The sequence below is a fragment of the Mustela putorius genome, unplaced genomic scaffold (genome assembly GCF_011764305.1).
Source record: "Mustela putorius furo isolate JIRA1106 unplaced genomic scaffold, ASM1176430v1.1 tig00537227_pilon_pilon_pilon, whole genome shotgun sequence".
NCBI classification, from domain to species: domain Eukaryota; kingdom Metazoa; phylum Chordata; class Mammalia; order Carnivora; family Mustelidae; genus Mustela; species Mustela putorius.
The window spans coordinates 27,094,563-27,116,273 of record NW_025422368.1 but is presented as its reverse complement, the minus strand read 5'-3'; the positions used below and the strand labels follow the sequence as shown (position 1 = coordinate 27,116,273).

The 21,711-nt window shown below is 39.4% G+C and overlaps 1 protein-coding gene across 4 annotated transcripts in view; it reads left to right on the top strand.

Annotated features, from left to right (window-relative positions):
• Positions 1-21,358, top strand: part of DENND5B (DENN domain containing 5B) — a 200,935-nt gene extending 179,577 nt beyond the window's left edge. For all 4 annotated transcript variants that reach the window (XM_045072862.1, XM_045072863.1, XM_004755712.3 and 1 more), the window contains 7 exons: positions 2,614-2,759; positions 4,336-4,454; positions 5,633-5,820; positions 11,113-11,195; positions 11,407-11,533; positions 13,328-13,502; positions 16,490-21,358. In XM_045072862.1, the coding sequence (XP_044928797.1) occupies positions 2,614-2,759; positions 4,336-4,454; positions 5,633-5,820; positions 11,113-11,195; positions 11,407-11,533; positions 13,328-13,502; positions 16,490-16,673 (1,022 nt within the window). In that variant the 3' untranslated portion in view covers positions 16,674-21,358. The remainder of the gene's footprint in view (positions 1-2,613; positions 2,760-4,335; positions 4,455-5,632; positions 5,821-11,112; positions 11,196-11,406; positions 11,534-13,327; positions 13,503-16,489) is intronic.
• The last annotated feature ends 353 nt before the right edge of the window (positions 21,359-21,711 follow it).

Sequence of the window (21,711 nt, the reverse complement as noted above, 5' to 3'; positions counted from 1 at the left end):
TAAAAATCAGCATACCATAATAAATGTATGGAACTGTGAACATCATTAAACTTTGATGATTCAAAAAGACTTTAAGACCTTACGGAATAATGTAGGATTGTAGAAGGAGGAAATGCTGATTGGAGTTGTGTTTTTGATGGAAAGTCAAATTATCGCATTTATTCACTAGTACTAATTCTTAGGTGCAGTGGCTCCCCTTACCCCCTTTGGAGAATTTTTACTTGTATCAGAAATTGTGTTTAGCTGCAAGAATCAGAAACTTGGAAAACAGTGCTTTAAACAAATAGGTGGTTTCATATTTCTTATATAATAAGAAGTTTAAAAATAGCCTATGGTATGTTCAGGGACCCAGAGTCTTTGTCCTTCTCTTCTAGACAGTCCTCAGTGTGTGCTAATCATCTCATGGTCATAAGATGGCTGTTCTCATTCCACCTTCTAGCAGGGAAGAAGGAAGGAGTGCCAAGGAGTAAGGGGCAGAACCTGTGCTAGAAAAACGGGATTTTCTAAGAAATCCCAATAAATACAACATGTCACTGGCTAAAAATTAGTAGGTTTTGGCTTTCTAGTCTCTGATAGAAGCAGACAAGGAAACATTGAGCTGAACTGGGTATTAGGCCAACCAGTAGTATCTGCCAACTATCCATTAGTATCTAAACTATCAGTTTAAAGATTTTATTCATTTATTTAACAGAGAGAGAGAGATTATAAGTAGCCGGAGAGGCAGGCAAAGAGACTGGGGAAAGCAGGCTTCTTGCTGAGCAGAAAGCCTGATGCGGGGCTTGATCCCAGGACCCTGAGATCATGAAAAGAGCCAAAGGCAGAGGCCCAACCCACTGAGCCACCCAAGCACCCCAAAACTATCAGTCAGTTTAGTACATTACTGCCGGTGTAAGAAGCTAAGATGTTAGGGGTGCCCAGGTGGCTTAATGGGTTAAGCGCCCAACTCGATTTCAGCTCAGGTTATGACCTCAGGGTTGTGACCTCAAGCCCTGTGTTGGGCTCCCCACCCAGTGGGGAGTCTGCTTGAGATATTCTCTCCCTCTCCCTCTGCCCTTCCCTTACCATCCCCCCGCTTTCTCTCAAATAATAAATAAATCAATCTTTTTTTTAAAAAGAGTCTAAGATGTTATGTACAGTCTTAAAAGAAGTAGCCCAGGTAGTTAGGACTCCTCTAAGATCCTACTTGTGTCTATAGATTCCATGTAAGAACTCTGAAGAATTGAGATCTTCATGAAAGAAATAATTTTAGGTTTAATAATATTACTCCTTTTTATACTTGATGTAATCACAGTTGTGCATCTGACCCTAAACCCCTTTTTTTTTTGTAGCTTTTCTAATCCTCTCAGTGAAAGGACTGAGAGAAGCCTCTGACACCTAAAATAAAGTCTTGTACTAACCTCTTCTGCTTTCCGTTTCAAAACCCATTTGATTCTTATGATTACTAAACCATGAAAGTATGGCTTTTTCTCTGACATTTTCCTTTCCTTCAGCCAAAATGAAAAGACCAAAAGGGAGGTTATTCACCTAACATAAAGAAAGTCATTTATGTAAAATTAGGGAAATGAACCGTTAATCCCATTCAGTTTCCTTATCTAAGAGTGCATTGAACCATGATCTCATTTTCTGAGGCTGTATCTGGGCACCTTGTCCAATAAATGTGTATCATCATATGTGTAGATCTTTCAAGGAGACTTCTGAGACCCTTTCTTTTGACTAAAGGAGCAGAAATTCCAAGGATACAAAAAAAAAAATTGATTCTACCCTGCTTTAAAAAAAAAAACAAACAAGTATGACTCTGAGGGATAAAATTACGCCAGTGTTTGAACCATCCCCATTTTTAAAAGAGAATGGAGGGAGTGCAATGTCTTTATTGTGCTACCCTGTTTGAGCAAAAGACAGTGATAGGACAGTGACATCTAGTGGTGTGCCTTCTAAAGAGCCTTTAGGGCTCTTTAGAGGAAAAGGAAAAAGTTGCACACAGATTGCTTTGTACATCTTAATTCTTCCCCAGGGCTCCTCTTGTACCTGAGTGGCCTCAATAGCTTTCCAAATTGTGGTTTATACACTTTGTTATATCCAGAATGGTACTGTTTATTACTCTTGGCTTTGCATAACGAGCTGTACAGTTGGGATGGGAACATTCTGAAACATTGCCTTGAGGAAATTAGCAATAAGGCAGTAGTGTCCAAGAAGCCATTCACCCCCTTTTACATATGAACCCACATCAGGAACCATGCTCCCTAGTATACTTGATTTTAGAACAAAATTTAAAACATGAAAGCAATGAAAATTTGTATAGGAGTCAGTTCTGGTATTAATGCCTGGGATTGCTTTTTGTGAATGTAGAGGTTACATATGTCACCATGGTGATACTCTGCATGTCATGCATACCTGGTGATAAATATGCCATGGAAACCGTCACAAGCTTGGACTTGTGATTTATAAACTGGACCTCATTTATAGACTGGAAGAGGTAATCTCATCTTCCGTGTAAGCACATCTTGAAAGATCATAACAAGCAAACTGTGCAAGCCAACAGAGTCATTAATATATATTTCCCTTATTATCAGAAGGATTTTATTGTGATTTTTAATTTCAACATTGTTCTTCCAGTGATTCCATATAGGTCTGTGATCATCCCCATCAAAAAGCTGAGCAATGCGATCATCACATCGAACCCTTGGATCTGTGTGTCAGGAGAGCTAGGAGACACGGGAGTAATGCAGATTCCCAAAAACCTCCTTGAAATGACTTTTGAGGTAGGTTCAGGTAATACCTTTCTTAGCAGAAAATGTCATACATAGTTCTACACAAGGATTCCGGTTTTACTTCTTCATGTGTCCTCAAATCAAATAATACAAAGGAGTACTCAAGCATGCAGGATCATTTTTGTGAGTATACACCTAAAGTTGTCTTAAACACAGTTATTTGTTTTATATTTTTATTGCTATAATTTTAGTTATTAAGCTCTATTTTTCTACTTGTAATGGAATACTTTGGGGCTTTGCTAGGTTCTATTCCATGATTGCTGGTGCTTTGCACAGAAGTGGGCAAGTAGGGAACATTCAAGTAAATGCTTTTCCCACAGTGTTTCTCTTTCTTACTGTAAAATGCTCTCTGCCACCTGAACAGAGGGACAGGAGAGCTGACACCCAAGCTTATGGCTTGTAAACCACATGGTGACATTTGTAGCGTGATCTATAAAAATATTTTTTGATATTGTAGTCAGTTTTCAGGTCTCACCCTTGTCTTTGAGCCCCCCTGCAGGCTGATCGTGGAATGCAAGAGGAAGACAAACTCCTGCTCTTGTTTCAGGAGAGAAGTAGTACTGACTGAGTATCCTGTTTCCATGTTCCTTGGGGTCTAGGAATAGCAGTTTCCACTTAGTCATAACACACCCAAGAGCCCCTTTTAGCCCTCTTTATCTAAAATAGACTCACTATACACAAAAGATTAAAATGCTTGGGTTTTCTTTGACTAGCAAGTATGAAACATAAACTCTATTATAAGTTCCATCATTACTGTTTCCAGACTCTCTCATTTCTGCTTGCTTCTTTCCATCTTTCCTGCCACAGCTAATTGAAGACACCATGCTCCCTCATGTGAATGACTGTGATATCTTCTCACCTTGATACAAAGTCAAGGGCTTTAAGAATTCATAGCTGTGATGTTCCTAACCATATATAGTCATTTGGGGGTTCTGTGATATTTTGCCAGAATTTAAAAGTCAGAATTTAATTGACATTTATTTTTACTATTCCTTTTATTGCTTTCTTTTGTATTTGTCCACTGATGGCCAGGAAGGATATTGATAACTGTATTTTTTTTTTATGATAATGCACTCTTAGATAAGCTTCAAAGGCTTCTAGTAGGTGAGATTTCAGGTCAGTTCTGCCTTGGCATTTTATTAGAAACAGAAAAACAGCTATGTCAGTGATTATTTATTTATTTATTTATTTTCCTGACTTCACTGTAACTGAATCTAAATAGCATTCTTTTGCCACTTCTTGAAATTATTCTCTCCATAAAGGCGCAAATTCTGGGTTCCCCAGTTAGAAATAACTTTTCCTTTTCCAGTGTTTTTCTAATACTTGTTTATATCTCTAGCACCTTATATAGTCCCTTCATTTGATGGTTACTGTTCATATGTGTCCTAGCTCATTAGATGGGATATATTGGATGTGAATATATTTCTCTACTACAAAGCAGAGCACATTATGCAGGATGAGTCTTCTGCAGTTGTTAAATTAGATGAAACCAAAGTGCCACCACTAAAACTAAGCAGTAGTGGGAGGGGGATCAAGCTCTGAATAACCTGTGGTCCTGTCCCTCCAGTGCCAGAACTTGGGGAAGCTGACCACAGTTCAGATTGGTCACGATAACTCAGGACTGTTAGCCAAATGGCTAGTGGATTGTGTCATGGTCAGAAATGAGATCACAGGACATACATACAGGTAAGTAAATGTCCTTGGGAGTTCAGAATTCTTTCTTTGAGATTTTTTAGACAAGAAAAGGTTTAAGAATTGCTTCCTTCTGGGGTGCCTATCTGGCTCAGTCGGAAGAGTGTGTGACTCCTGATCTCAGGGTACTGATTTTGGGCCCCATGTTGGATGTAGAGATTACTAAAACAAACTTTAAAAAAAGAATTATTTTCTTTCTAAAGCTTTCTCACTGCCTTCTGAATCTTAGTTTAGGTTGTTGTGTTGTTTAGTCTTACTTTTTTTTTTTTTTTTTTTTTTTTTTTTAAGATTTTCTACATATTTGAGAGAGTGAGAGCAGAGTCAAGAGACAACAAGAGTGGAGGGAGTAGCTGCAGGGGAAGAAGGAGAAGCAGGCCCCCTGCTGAGCAGGGAGTTTGGGGGTGGGTACCTGACCCCAGGACTCTGGAATCATGACCTGAGCTGAAAGCAGACACTTAACTGACTGAGCCACCTAGGTGCCCCTTAGTTTTACCTTTTATGTAATACAAAATTGCCCCCAGAAAACCTCTAAAAAATTATTTGTGTGTGCTATCAATGCCTAGTCCGCAAGTGTTGGAAAAGATATAACTCTGTTTAAAAAAAAAAAAAATTTAAAAGGGCAGCTTGAAGTAATTAATTTAGTAGGAGGAAAGGATCTTTTGGACTCTACTGGTTAGAGCTGGTACTCCTCTTTGGAAACACTGTTTTTCTTTTCTCCTATAACTCAACTTCCATATTAGCTTGTAGTTTGAAAATATTCTTGTCAGAACTAACCACAGTATTTTAATATAGGTGAGGTATAAGAAAAGAGTGAACCAATTTAATTTGTTTGAATGTGGTAACAATTTCTGGCTATATAAGAGAGAATGTCTTTATTCTTCAGAGATTCATACTGAAGTGTTTTTAGGGATAAAATGTCCTGATGTGTGCAATGTACTGTAAAATACTTCCAACATAAAATAAAAACAAAGCATATGGCAAAACATAAAGAATATGGGTGTCTGTTATACAATTCTCTCTACTTTTCTGTATGTTTGAAATTTTAAAATTAAATTTAAAATACAACCCATAGGCACTAAAATGATGGGCTTCACCCATGGTGCCATTTTAAAAATTCTGATTAAAACTAGTGAAGTACTGGTGATGGAGAAGTTGTTTTTCTGACCTATAAGGTTCCCATGCGGGCGGTGGTTGGGGAAAGGCATTGATGATGGAAGCCTGGAGAGAATCCTTATTGGGGAATTGATGACCTCGGTGGCAGATGAGGATCTGGTAAAGCAGTGTCGGACTCCACCCCAGCAGAAATCCCCCACCTCGGCTCGGAGACTGAGCATCACTTCACTGACAGGAAAAACCACCAGTAAGTACCATCACTGATTGTTAAATTTGCAGTATGCCTCAGATGTTGCAGACATCATGGGGCCATTTCACAGGGAACATACGTTAATGAAATGTGGCAAGATTAAAAAGAAGAAAGTGGAGGAAAATTAATTTGGGCAAACAGAATTTGAAAGAGCAAGGAGAGAGGAAAGGGAAAAAATAAGGTAAGAATTAACAAATAATTAAAAACCTGAAGAATTTAGATATTAAAGTCAAATAAAAACTGCGTGTTCTGTTTTAATTAATCTATGGAAATGTGACTAAGTAATATTTTGACTGAAACTTAAAGGAGGAAACGTACCTGGCTGGCTCAGTTAGTAGAGCATGAGACTCTTGATATTGGGGTTATGCGTTCAAGCCCCATGTTGTGGGGTAGATTATACTTCTAAAAAAAAGGGGGGGGTGTTTGGGTGGCTCAGTGGGTTAAGCCTCTGCCTTCGGCTCAGGTCATGATCTCAGAGTCCTAGGATCCCTAGGATCCTCATCAGCAGGGAGCCTGCTTCCCCCTCTCTCTCTGCCTGCCTCTCTGCCTACTTGTGATCTCTCTCTGTCAAATAAATAAATAAAATTTTTTTTAAAATAAAATAAATAAAAATTCCTCTCCAAGGACACCTGGGTGGCTCAGTTAGTTAAGCAGCTGCCTTAGGCTCAGGTCATGATCCTGGAGTCCCAGGACTGAGTCCCACATTAGGCTCCCTGCACAGCGGGGAGTCTCCTTCTCCCTCTGACCTCTATCCTCTCGTGCTCTCTCTCTCTCTCTCTCAAATAAATAGAAAATCTAAAAATTCCTGTCCCTACGCCTGTGTTCCTACAGAAGTAATAAAATACTATAGAGGAGTGACTTCTATAGATAGGATGCTGTATTTACATGCCATTTTTAATACTACCATAAACTTCCAATTTATGTTAATATGGTCTTTAGTAGGCTGAATAATGTCTCCCGAGAGTATTAGATCCTAATCCCAGAATCAGTAAATGTTACTTTATTTGGAAAAAAGATCTTTGTAAATGTGATTGACTTAAGGATTTGGGGATGGGCAGATTACCCTGGATTATCTAGGTGGGCCCTAAATGCAGTCACACATATTCTTAAAAGAGGGAGGCAGAAATTGGAGTGATGCAGCCACAAGCCGGAGAATGCCAGCAGCTGACAGAAGCTAGAAGAGGTGAGGAGTGTGTTCTTCCTTTGAGCCTCAGAGCTGCCCTGATTTCTGCCCGGCGATAATTTCTGATTCCTGGCACTCCGGAGCAATGAGTGAATAGATGTATGTTGTTTTAAGTCATCAACTTTGTGATAATCTATTACAGGAGCCACAGAAAACTAAAACAGAGGCAGTATGATTTAGTGAAAAATTACAGAAGTTTATCATGGAAGTGGTTTTATTTCAGCCATAGACAATAAAGCCATAAGTAGAATATAACAGAACCTGAGAGGTCTTCAGTTTACCAACAAAGAGGTTTCCTTAAATATCTTTAGTCCCTGTCCATTTATTAGCACATGGCAGTATATTAACTATTAGATATAGCCTAAAAATTCTCCTTACTCTTTTTTTTTTTTTAAGATTTTATTTATTTATTTGACAGAGCACAAGTAGGCAGAGTGATAGGCAGAGAGATGGGGAGAAGCAGGCTCCCAGCTGAGCAGGGAGTCCTGGGATCGTGACCTGAGCTGAAAGCAGAGGCTTAACCAACTGAACCACCCAGCCCCCCCCATTCTTTCTCAAAATATTCCCCTGATTCATAATTCCTTGTTGCCTTCAGAATTAGACTTCACATACTTACTAGATAAGCTAAAATTATAAAGACTGATAATACCAAATGTTGGTGAGGATGGAGAGCAGTGGAATGCTCAGAGGAATGTTAGTAGGAATGACAAAGGAAAAACAGTTTGGTACTTTATTCTAAAGACATGCACACCTTTAGCATACACTTGACACAGAATCCCACTCTTCAGTATTTACTCAAGAGAAATGAACATGTGGAGCTACACTAATACTTGCAGTCCTATGTTCATAGGAGCTTCATTCATAATAGTCAAAATAGAAATAATCCAGTATCCACCAGCTGGTGATTGGATAAGGAGAATGTGCTGTATCTATTCAGTGGCATAGTACTCAGCAGTATCTAAAAATGAACAAACTACTGATGTATCTAACAATATGGGTGACTCTCAGAAGCATTATGCTAAAGTAAAAGAGAACAGACACAAAAGACTAAATGTTCTGATTCCATCTAGACCAAATTCTAGAAAAGGCAGTATAATAATGATAGAAAGCAGAGCTTCAGTTGCCAGGAGTTGAGAGTTAGGGAAGGGGATTGACTGAAAAGGGACACAGGGGAACTTTTTGGGTTGATAGGAATTTTCTGCATTATGATTGCGGTAGTTTTGTGACTATACATCTGTCTGAGCTCATCAAATTGTACACTTAAAATTGGTGAACTTATTGTATGTTATCCTTAATTGGCTTAGAAGACTGACTTAAGGGGGCACCTGGGTGGCTTAGTTGGTTAAGCATCTGCGTTCCAGTCAGGTCATGATCCCAGAGCCCTGGGATCAAGCCCTGCATCTGGCTCCTGCTCAGCTAGGAGCTGGTGTCTCTCTCTCCCTCTGCCACTCCTTCTACTTGTGCTCTCTCACTCTCTGTGTTATCAAATAAATAAATTTTTTTAAAAAAAGACATAAAAGGGGGCGCCTGGGTGGCTCAGTGGGTTAAAGCCTCTGCCTTCGGCTCAGGTCATGATCCCAGAATCCTGGGATCGAGCCCCGCATCGGGCTCTCTGCTCAGCAGGGAGCCTGCTTCCTCCTCTGTCTCTCCCTGCCTCTCTGCCTACTTGGGATCTCTGCCTGTCAAATAAATAAATAAAATCTTTAAAAAAATAATAATAATAAATAAAAATAAAAAAGACATAAAAGATTTTAGCCCAGTCCATCCAAATTATTAGAACTTCTAAAACAGTCCCAGTTTTTTGGATATTACTGTTTTAGGAGGCCTTACTCCCTACTTTGGTCATACTTTCTTTCCTTACTCAATAGGTAGAAATTTTTAAATAACCTGAAATTCAGAGATGGGTGATTGGCATTTTCTCACAGTGTGTGCAGGTGATATTTAGAGAACTAAAAGCTTTAAATCAGTTTTAAAATACTTCTGATTAGAGGCTCCTGGCTAGCTCAGTTGGTAAAGCATGAGACTCTTGATCTTGGGGTTGTAAGTTTGAGCCCAATGTTGGGTGTAGAGATTACTTAATTTTTTTTTCTAAGAGTGTATTTATTTGACAGACAGAGATCACAAGTATAGAGATTACTTTAAAAAAATAAAATCTTTAAAAATAAATAAAATAGGGGTGCCTGGGTGGCTCAGTGGGTTAAGCCTCTACCTTCAGCTCGGGTCATGATCTCAGGGTCCTGGGATCGAGTCCCGCATCAGGCTCTCTGCTCAGCGGGGAGACTGGGCTTCCTCCTCTCTCTCTCTCTCTCTCTCTGCCTGCCTCTCTGCCTACCTGTGATCTCTCGCTGTCAAATACATAAAATCTTTTAAAAAATTAAAAAATAAAATACGACTGATTAGTACAGTGCTATTTTAGAATGAATAAAAGTTTTCAAAATAAGTCTTCATATTTACTTTTTTTTTAATATTGTATTTTTTTCATTTGAGACAGAGAAATACAGAGAGAGAGCGTGCGCGCATAAGTGGGGCAGACGGAGAAACAGACTGTCCATTGAGCAGGGAGCCTGATGTGGGACTTGATCCCAGAACTGTGGGATCATGACCTGAGCTGAAGGCAGGCACTTAACCAACTGAGCGACCCAGGTGTCCCAAGATCATCATGTTTAAAAAAATACAATATTCAGTGTTGCCTGACTGGCTTAGTTGGTAGAGCATATGACTCTTGATCTGAGGGTCATGATTTTGAACCCCACATTAGACATAGGGATTACTGGGGAAAAAAATGAATATTTAAAAAATATATTCAGAGAAAGGAAAAAAATAACTAGCAGCTGAAGAAGCCACAGTATCAGTCCTTCAATCATTAGAGGTTCCCATTTTAACAATTTTTATGCATTGGTGTGGAAAAAACTTACTTAAGTTTTACCTGGAGAATGTTTTATGCAAGAAATCCTCCAGAAGTACAAATTCAAAGATTCTAAAACACTAGAATGTATAGCTTGTCCTTTACAGTATGACATATAAATTAAATTTAATAGTTCATCACCATAAGACATTATCAAAAATTAAATTTTTTCTCTTATTACCTACCTACTTCTATCCCTAGAATCTGTTTACCATCTTTTTTTTTTTTTTTTTTTAACATTTTTGGGTTTTGGGAGGCAAAGGCAGTTTAGATGCCAATCAAGCAATCCACCACAGTCTCACCCAAGAACAAGGCCCTAAGCATGTGCGGGGGGGGGCGGGGGGGGTCATGCAAATGAAGCAATGCTCAGATGGACTGAGTATCAGAAAAGGAAGCAGTTCTGGGCTTTGACTGCTGCAGCATACCAGGCATCATCCCTTTCTTTTCTTTTCTTTTCTTTTCTTTTAAAGATTTTATTTATTTATTTGACAGAGATCACAAGTAGGCAGAAAGGCAGGCAGAGAAAGAGGAAGGGAAGCAGGCTCCCCGCAGAGCCCAATGTGGGGCTCAGTCCCAGCACCCTGGGATCATGACCTGAGCTGAAGACAGAGGCTTTAACCCACTGAGCCACCCAGATGCCTCCATCCCTTTATTTTCAACACAATAGCAAAAACACAGATTTCAGGTTAGCCCTTCAGAGCTTCACAAACCTGGGTGTGTGCCCACTAAGGGACTCAGAGGTAGATAGGATAAGGGGGTACCTGTGAGTGATGCTGTGAGTCTTTCCCACCTCACTCCTCAGATCCAGGGGTTTGCTAGCTCTTTGTGACAGGTACCATGCCAGATGATTTATACCTGTAATATCTCATTCACCTTTCCCAGTGACCCATAAGGTGTATATTTTCCCTGTTTTAAGGCTGAGGAAATTCAGACTCAGAGGAAGTTAGACATCTAACTAAGGTTATAGATTGCAAGTGGTAAGGTTGGAATTTGAATCTAAGAATCTCTTGGATTCTTTTCCTTTGTGCCAAGATGCCTCCCACTTAGCTGAACTGGCCTGAGGCAAATTTCACAGGGGTCCTGACAAGCCAGCCTACTGTGGTGAAGTGTTTTCCTGTCTGGTGCATACAAGCGATACCCCATAGTACTTTAGTTTATTTCCCTTGCATGAGAATTCAGCCACTGTTCATTATTTTTTCAGAACCCAATGCTGGACAGATCCAAGAAGGAATTGGAGAAGCTGTGAATAATATTGTGAAACATTTTCATAAACCTGAAAAAGAGGTATGATCTGTAAAACTTAATATGTAGGATTTTAAAGCCATTTTTATACATGATACATAAGGCAGTAGAGGGTACGTTAGTTTTTATTTGTAAGCTTTCTGAGAGCTACAAAAATGTGCTTCATAGCTGTTCTCAGCACCTATTTCTCTAGCATTTTCTTAAACATAGAAGCAGCAGATTATTCTTTGGCACTGTGTGTTTTGCTCCACAGAGAGGAAGCCTCACGGTGTTGCTGTGTGGAGAAAATGGACTGGTTGTGGCACTTGAACAAGTCTTTCATCATGGATTCAAATCTGCCCGCATCTTCCACAAGAATGTCTTCATCTGGGACTTCATAGGTAAGTTAAAGCAGGTATATGTTATTATAAGGTCATTGAAATGTTTCTTACAAAACTCAAAGACCCCAGAGTTTAAGCAAATAAGGGGTAGCAACAAGGGAGTACATTTTTTAAAATAAATATCAAATTAGCACTATCTTTTCATTCATCCAACAAGTATTTATGGTGTCCATAATATTCCAGACACTATTCTAGATGCTCAAGATCTACATCAAGGGCACCTGGCTGTCTCAGTCAGTAGAGCATGGGACTCTTGATCTCAGGGTCATGAGTTCAAGCCCCACATTGGGCATAGAGCTTACGTTTTTAAAAAAAAAAAAAAAAAAAAAAAAAGATATACATCAAGAGATAAGTAAAACACAAAAATTCCTATGGTTGACGTACTTAGATTCTGGTGGGGGCAGGAACCCAGACAATACACAAAAACATAACAAGTATGCAGCTTATCTAGTATGTTATAAAGCTATGTTTGATGTGGAAAAAAATAGAGCAGAGTGACAGGACATGGAGTGGAGGGTACTCTTCTAAGTGGGGATGCTTTGTGGACAAGGTGATATTTGATCAAAGACTAAGGAAGTGAGGAATCGAGCCATGTGACTGTCTGGGAGAAGAATACTGCTAGCTGAGAGCATTGCCACAGAGAGGCCCCAAGCTCGGAGTACCCTTGGCCTTTTCATAGAATGGCAAGACTAATGTGACTGGGCCAGAGTGAGGGAGACAGAAAGTAAGAGGATACTGGGGAGAGAGGGCTGTTTATTGCCAGAGTCAGGTGTTTCAGGGCCATCTAGGCCATTGGAACAACTTTGATCTTTATCATGATTGAAATAGGAAGTCATTGGAAGGCTTTGAGCCAAGGAGTGGGTGACATAATATACCTTCTGCTTTAGAAGGATTACTCTAACTTTATGCTGTCCAGTATGGTAACCACTAGCTACTTGTGGCTATTTAAATTTAAACCGATTTAATGTAAATTAAATTTAAAATTTACTTCCTTAGTCATACGTACCTTACCTAGGAGCTACTAAGTTGAACCTACAGATACAGAACATTTCATTCATCACAGAAAATTCTGTTGGGAGTGTGCTGCTTTAGCTTGCTAAATAAGCTTTGTAATCTGTATTTTGGTATGTAGTTCTTCTAGAATTCCCAGCTTTTTTTAAAGGGATGATTAATCATTTTGTGTCTTGTAAATATAGTCTAGATGAAGTAGTTGATTTTATCCAACTTAGAATTTTTAGACAAAGAAGAGGTTAACAGAGCTAGGCCTCTAGGAGTGATTTTTTTTTCTTTTCTTTTGGAATGCCTAGAATCTTAAGCTCCTATTTCTAATACGTGTATACATATCCCTTCCTTAGAGTTCCTGAATCAGTTCTGTATTAAGGATTTTGTTGTGAAGTGTTAGCCATTTTGTAACAGAACAGAGGGTACCATTTCAGTGGCTCCTGAATATTTACTGGTTACTCATAGAAGGTTCTAGCCTTGACAGAGGAGTCTGGCTTTCTGTTTGTTTGTTTCCAAATTCCATTGCTTGAAGGTATTCTAAAGAGAGTAAACTTTCTACCCTTCTGGAGTGCAGTCTAGATTAGGAAATAAACTGCTGGGAGTATATTGTTCCACTGTGAAACATGGACCTCTGAAATTCATCTTGAAACCAGTGATAAAATAATGACTTTGGTTTCTGGAATGGCTATAATACAAAGCATCATTAGTGTTTCCAGAATAAACTAAGTGATACTCTTCCTGTACATGAAGTATTAATGTGTATTGTGATTTGATTCTGACTTCTTTCCCCAGAGAAAGCAGTTGCTTATTTTGAAACCACTGACCAGATTCTAGACAATGAAGATGATGTCCTTATTCAGAAATCATCCTGCAGAACCTTTTGCCACTATGTAAATGCTATTAATACTGCACCCAGGAACATTGGGAAGGACGGCAAATTCCAGATTTTAGTTTGCCTTGGAACACGGTAAAAAGCCAATTCTTAACTTTCACTATCTTTGTTCACATGTTGAACAAGAGTCCAGAAGCAATTATACCAGATCATGCCCCTTCCAGCGCTCTCCTATGGGCCTCTTTCATTCCTGATTTTATGATGAGACTATCTTTATTGGGTATTTGATATATGTTGGCACGATGCTAAGTACATTACATTCATTATCTCATTTAATCCTCCTGTCACTTCACTACTACACTACATGAAGTAGCAACTGGTACCCTCGTTGTGTAGATGAGAAAACAGAAAATAGATGAGGCATAACTAAGTTAACCAACTTTCCCAAGGTCACACAGAAAAAATCAGAGCCAAGATTCATACCCAGTCTCATTCAAGAGCCCATACTTTCAACCATTACATTACATGGGCTCCAAAGTTGGGCAGGTGGGTAAAAGGTAGTTTGATAGGGAATTTGACACACCACCACATACATGCACATATATTTACAGTATACCACCATATTGCTTTAAATTTGATAACATTGTAGAATTCATACTATATAAATAATTCTTTTTTCTATATAAATAATTCTTAACTATATAAAGTCTTCTCTTTTTTTTTTTTTTTTTTTTTTTTAAGATTTTGACCCAGAACCCTGAGATCATGACCTGAGCTGAAGGCAGAGGCCTTAACCCACTGAGCCACCCAGGTGCCCCATAAAGTCTTCTCTTTAAGACAGTTTCCTACCCTGGTATTTTTTGAAAATGACACATAAGAGCTGTACAATCCATTAATTTTAAAACAGCTATCAGAATTATACGAAATAAAACACATAGACCTTTAGAATAAGCTTTTTTTTTTTTAACGATTTTTTTATTTAAGAGTACAGGGGAGGGGCAGAGGGTGAGGGAGAGAGAATCTCAGACTACCCCCTGAGGGCAGAGCCTAACACAGGGCTAAGTCTCACAACCCTGAGATCATGACCTGAGCCAAGATCAAGTGTCAGACGCTCAATGGACTGAGCCACCCAGGCGCCCCAAGAATAAGATTTTTTTTAAGTTACTTGTGCAGTGTTTGTTATTTTCTACCACCCCAACAAGAGATTCAGCATGCCTAGTTATGGCTGCTCTTGTCAGGAAAGGCATATTGTGGGGTGCCTGGCTGGCTCAGAAGAGCATGCAACTCTTGATCTCAGGGTTTATAAATTCAAGCCCCACGTTGGGTGTAGAGATTACTACAAAAATTAACTTTAAAAGAAAAAGAAGGGGGACGTCTGGGTGGCTCAGTTGGTTAAGCCACTGCCTTTGGCTCAGGTCACGATCCCAGTATCCTGGGATCAAGTCCCACATTGGGCTCCTTGCTCAGCGGGAGCCTGCTTCTCTGTCTGCCTCTGCCTGCCACTCTGTCTGCCTGTGCTCACTCTGACAAATAAATAAATAAAATCTTTAAAAAAAAAAAAAGAAGGGCACCTGGGTGGTCAGTGGGTTAAAGCCTCTGCCTTCAGCTCAGGTCATGATCTCAGGGTTCTGGGATCAAGCCCCACATCAGGCTCTCTGCTCAGCGGGGAGCCTGCTTCCCCCTTTCCTCTCTCTGCCTGCCTCTCTGCCTACTTGCGACCTCTGTCAAATAAATAAATATCTTAAAAAAAAAAAAAAAAAGAGGAGGGGCTCCTGAGTGGCTCAGTCAATTAAGCATCTGCCTTTGGCTAGGGTCATGATCCAAGGGTTCAGGGATGGAGCCCCAAGTTGGGCTCCCTGCACAGCGGGAAGTCTACTTCTGTCTCTCTCTCTCTCTCCTTCTCCCCCTGCTCGTGGTCTTTCTCTTTATCTCTCTCTCTCAAAGAAATAAATAAAATCTTATAAATTAATTAATTAAGAGGAAAGAAAGGCATATTGAGAGATGCTTAGTAAGAACATTTTAGATACTTAGTGACAGATAACTAATGTCTGAGTTTAATCAGTACACACTGAAGGTTGGGCCCCTGGGTGGCTCAGTTGGTTAAGCAAATACCTTTGGCTCATTCATGATCCTGGATCCCAGTCCTGTATCTGGCTCCCTGCTCAGTGGGGAGTCTGCTGCTCTCTCTGACCCTCCCTCCTCTCTTCTGCTTTCTCTCATTCTCTCTCTCTCAAAGAAAAAAAAAAAAAAACACCTGCAGGTTGAGATGTCCTCCTGAAACAACTGGTTCACAGAACTAAGTTCTGTATTCTTAATAAGAGGGGCCAGTTTCACCTATACTTTTAAAATTCCTTTTGAGTGGGGCGCCTGCGTGGCTCAGTGGGTTAAGCCTCTGCCTTCGGCTAGGGTCATAGTCTCAGGGTCCTGGGATGGAGCCCCGCATGGGGCTCTCTGCTCAGCGGGGAGCCTGCTTTCCCCTCTCTCTGCCTGCCTCACTGCCTATTTGTGATTTCTGTCTGTCAGATAAATAAATAAAATCGTAAAAAAAAAATTCCTTTTGAGCATGATCCTTATCTTCTTTTATATCTATGCTGTTTTGATTAATTAGACCAGTGCCTCCCTGCTTTTGGTTTATAAAATCTACTTAACCTTTTTCTGCTTTGATTTTATTTCTTACCTTGTTATGTTGTATTAGTTTTTTTTAAATGTTAGTCCCAACTATTTAATGTAGTGTTTGTTCCCAAAGAGTCAGTATACTTTGGCATGCCTTGCCACAGATGTCTGAGTAACAACCCTGTAAAAAAAAAGATACAAAATGACATTCTGCCTCTTTTTAAAAGTGTTCAGAGTACAGAATCCCTTTAATATGGGTAAGTCCTTAAGGCCAATTTGTCCAGACTTACTTTTACAATCTCTTACATTTTCCCTTTAGCTGACACTGTCTCATTACTGTATCTTTTTAACCAGCAAATTCCTGACTTTGGTTTCCTCTCTGCTGACCTCAGAACATGGATCGTTTTGCTCTGTCCAGCCCCACACCTTCCCGCTGAAAGCTCTAACATTTGTATTGTTCTGTAGCAAGGTCAGCAGGGCTCAGGACTTCTTTCTCTTTGAATCTGTAGGGATCGCCTGCTCCCACAGTGGATCCCACTCTTAGCCGAGTGTCCTGCTATTACCCGAATGTACGAGGAGAGCGCCCTCCTGCGTGACCGCATGACTGTCAACTCTCTCATCCGCATTCTGCAGACCATTCAGGATTTCACCATAGTCTTGGAAGGATCACTCATCAAAGGAGTGGATGTGTAACCAACGTGACTAGAAACTCTCAGTCCAGACCCCTTGTTCCCGAACCTTCCCCAGCTATGGGGACTGATTTGGACTTGTCTGACAAGGTAGTGAGTCACTGCAGGGGCAACACACTGTATTCCCCAATTTGAACAATCCTCACACTACAGACAAGGGAAAATGCTGTATTGTAGTTCATTTGAACCTGGAATTTAGTATAAAATAGAGTATTTTCATGTGTTAGATGTGTGTAAATATGCTATCTTCTTTAAGAAATTATATTACTCTAATAAGATACTTTTCTTAGATTAAATATTCCTGTGATTTAAAATAAGTTGCTTAACCGCATTGGGAGTTGGGGAGGGGAAGAGTGGTGCTAGCCAGGAAGAAGCCAGTAAACATGTAATTACAGTGCAACCGAGTTGGGCTTTTTTTTTCCCTCCAGGTATCACAAAGGATCCCAGAATGCATTGTTATGTCGTAGCCATCTGTCCTGATGTGTCCGAGTCTTTGTATTGTGAAAGTGAACAGCTTTACCTACTGTACGTGACAGTCCACACTTAAATGTTTTTTTTAAGTTACAAATGGTTTCATACATTTGAATTGAGTCACTTTTCCAGTCTTTTGGAAAAATTTTTCCATCCGCACAAGCTAAAGATATGATTCAAATATTTTAAATACTGGACCCCAGGAGCTTGGCTGAACTGGAAAGAGAACACACAAAGCCCTGAGAAGTATGTTAAATTGTAGGATTATAACTTCTTTACACTTTGGAAAGATTAGCCTAGACTAACTTCATTCTTCACATTTTTATTCTTGTTATGTGAGGTACTTTGCAGAGATGTGAATTTCAAAGTGTTGGTCTCAGAGAAGAACTGCAAATGGCAGTTTGATTCTGTACTTAAAATTTGGCGATCTAATCCCTGCAGCAGTTCCTTACCTCAAGGATAATCTCAAACCCTCTCTTTGTTAGGTTCCAGTCCCCACTCCCCTCCCCTCTTCCTGAGCCCATCCCCCCTCTCAGGAAATGGAAGGAATGTCTAAGAAGGAGGAGGGCTCTGTGTAACTTGGAATGTTTTTGTGAAAGTATTTGTTGACGAAGATAATGCAAATAACAGAGGGAAAGAGCAAGAATGAACCCTTTCTGGGTGTTTCAGGGCAAGTTTTTATGTTCCTTTTTTAAGAAAGGGTAATAATACAAAACAACTGGCCTGGAGAAGGTAAAAGCTAGGGCCGCACAGACTGACAAAAATGGAAGCAGAATGAGAGGCAACAGTTTTGAAAGACCAAACATTGTGAGTAGCTTTCCAGCTTCGTATTTTATAAGGAAGTTAAATAAATGTGGTGTTAGCTAGTTACCTTGAGTCTTCACTTACGGTAGGTCCTGTAACTAATTAGGCATTTGCATACTGTTAGCAGTGAAATTGCCTCACAGAGCTCTGAGTTTTATTCCCAGTTGTGGCTGAGAAGCAAAGCCATGGCCTCTCAGGACCCTTGTACAATCTTGAGGGTCCTGGGCTTTAGCCAACAGTATTGTTTCCCTTATTTCCTGGAGGAAGAAATTAAACAAGTGCTTCACTCCCTTTATCAAACACTGTATTCAACTGGGGTGACTAAGGCACAAACCCTTTTAATCTGTGACTTAGTACTTGAGGAGCACCAGGGGAGCTGAAGGCAGCATTTAGAAACCCAGGGAAGGGCTTCAGAAAGATGATTCTGGGTGACCTGGGCACACAGGAGATGTGTTCCCTGAGGCCAAGGGCTGTCTGCCTTGGTGTAGCTCTTCCAAGGACATAGAAGGTCTTTCATGGGAGGTATCCAGAACCTACTTCACACGGGGTTCTTGTGTTGCAGTGATTAAAGACCACAGAATGATGAGTGCAGGGTTTTATTCCTGTACCTTTCTTAGAAGGCCATCATTCTGGCACACTCTGGGCAGCTGAGAGATGACTTATGTGAGCATGCTAGCATTGAGCCATCATTTTGTAGATGGGAACACTTTGAGGATCAGAGGGTTTAAATACTTAACCCCACAGCTGGTCAGTGACAAAACAGAGTCTAGAGCTCATGTCTTTTATTACACCAAGGCTGTGTGAGACTGAGCTCCAAGGAGGCATTCATATTAATAGTCTTTCTACCCCTGGATCTTTATCCATCCACCTAAACAGATAGGAAATAACTGTTAACATTCATTTATAATAATCATTTATAAGGATTAATTTAACATTCATTTTAACACATGGTTCTCAAGTGGTAGAGAATTACATCCATTACTTAAACCGGGAGCAAAATTGGATTTGGGGCCTGTGAATAAAGCTATTACTTTAAAAAGTAGTACCCCCCAAAAGAGTTATACCTAAAGTCTTATCCCACTTTGTGTAGTATGACCACAACAGTGGAAGTGACCACTTTCAAAAGAGATAATCACACCAGAACTGACCCCTCCTCTAGAATGCTGGAGCCTTTAAATTGATCACCTGGGGAGCCCATATAGTTATTCCAGTGACAACAGCTATGTCTCCATACATGTGGGGACCTCCTTGCAAGCTGCTTGAATGGCCTACAGCCCATTCTTCTGACTATTGCCAGTTATGGTAAATCGTGACTTTTTTTTTTTTTAAATCTTGGCATTTTAAAAGAAATTTAGCATTTGCAAACAAAAAGTCCTTAGGATCCGAGTTGATGAATAAAAATGATGTTTAAGCAGAGTTTGAGGTCACAAAAGAAACAGTTTTAAAGAAATAAGACTTACAGTTCTTACGTGGCTTATAGCTGCTAATACCAGAATATTTTGAGCAGGACGGTAGCAGAACCCTTAGGATAAGTGTCCATAGCTGGCTTTTGGAAGGACCATACCCAGTGAGAGGTATCCTTTTTGCTGTATTAATTTTTTTAATTAGTATATTGCTTCATAATCACACCTTAGAGTTTAAGTAAAAATCAATTTTGTAATTGACTTTTTTTCTTCAAAATAAACTAAAAATAATGCCTGGAATTACAATTAGTATTTTCAAATAACAATAGCTTGAGAAGAAATTGTTTTAAAATGAAATTGCCAAAAGTATTACCTCTTGAAACATCTAATTTCCAAGTGTTTTTCAAATGCCCGGAAACTCTGAATCTCAGCCTTTCTGACACAGTGGCAGCACATTGTTGTTGCTACTGTGTGTGAGCCCAGTTAGCAGTGCCCTGGGTCGGGCTCATTAGCTCCTTAAAACTGCCTGAGGCTTGGTGTGGGGTGTGGAGTAGCTTAAAGTGGGGGGTAGGGTGTGGAATAGCTTAAAGTGGGATTCTAGTTGTTGTGAAATAGGGCTACAGAGAACAAACGTTCCTCCTCTTCCCCTCTCCCACTGGGAGCAAGAGTTTGATACAAGAAACCTGAAACATGCAAAAGTTTGCAGTTTCCCTCTAAAATTTATTTTCAGTGTTTCACACATTTTTACCTTTGTAACCCTGTGGTATTTACTTTAACATGCCTTTTTAAAAAGTCGTTGTCATGAACTTCTGTCACACTACATGAATGATATAGGGGAAATAACTGAATTGCTTATATTTCCTTTTTTGGGAATAAAGCACTGTTATATGTAAATGTAATGAAAGAGAGGTAGAGACAATACTTAACGGTTTGTGTGTAGTATATGTTGACACCTCTAAGATATTTTGAAACATGAGGCAACAGATGAGGATCTCAGATCCCCAGGGAAATATTTATTTGACATCATTGAGAATGTAGCTCTTAATTGAAATACCTTCTTTCTGCTAAGACTTAAGTTTTTCAGTGGGTTTTCATTTTGAGAATTTTATTTTTCTCTCTGAGGTTTACCATAACTGAACCTTTGCAATTTATATTTCAGTATTAACACACCTTCGTTGATTGTGAATGGAGTCTCGAGCTCCTCTCTACTTTAGTGAATCCTGTTTCCAAGTCATCAGTTTCTTTTGAAGCCCCTGTTCCTTACATAAGTATTTGTTACTTATTTAGCTTAAAGGGAGACGGAAATGAATAATAAACATCTAGGTCCCTTATTTCTATTTAAATACATCTATAAATCTGTTGAATTTCCAAGCTTTTTTGAAGACTGCTGATGATGTGATCAGAGGAATGCAAGAAACTCATCCTCCCAGATCTTCCCTGAGATGATCATACTCTCAAGGACAGAAACAAGATTAGCTCCAGAAATGTATCACATTGAGCAGCTGACAGCAGAGTCAAAAAAATACATATTGAAAAGTTTCTCTTCATTTGAAGGAACCCAGGGCATCCTTGGGTTATGTAGGAGAGAATCACACTTCATCCGGTTTCCCAAATGGATTTGTGTGTAGCTCTGGGTCTATTCCAAACCAAATCTTGTTGACAGTAGAGAGGAGTTCCTGTTGTCAATCAAATGAGGGTGTTAAACATAGACAAAATCTTCTGTGTTACACTTGAACCTTGAACCTGTATAAATGTACCCAGTGTATCTTTTTAAACAGTGAACATTTCTGCATTTAAATTATATTGTGTTTCTTTATATTGTTGACAGTGCATCAGAACTGGATTTTTTTTTCCCTCATCTGAACATAATATAAAATTTAAAGAGTATTGTGATATCAAGCACTTTAACATACATATCAGAGAAACTGACGTGGGTTTTTCAGGTTTTGGAGTACATTTAAATATGACTTTTCATGCTTTGTTCTTTACAAATAAAACTGTGGGATTGATACTTTGTTTTGCTTGGTTATTACAGAATCTTAATACTGAGCAGCAAGGGACTTCAGAAAGTAGAGAGATAAACCAAAACCATTATGTAGTAAAAATACAGCCTGCTCAGCACCTGGCTATCCAGAAGAGGTTTAAAAAATATTTTTTTGAACCTATCTCATATCATACAGAAAAATCAATTCTTGATCTAATAGTCTGATTAAAATAGGAAAAACAAGTTTTAGAAGGAAATACAGAATGTATTTATGAACTTGGGAAAGTATTTCTTACAACAATCAAAAATAACTAGCATTATAGTCTACAGTAAAAATAGAAAACTAAGATTCATTGACTACCCACTATAGGCGTTACCTA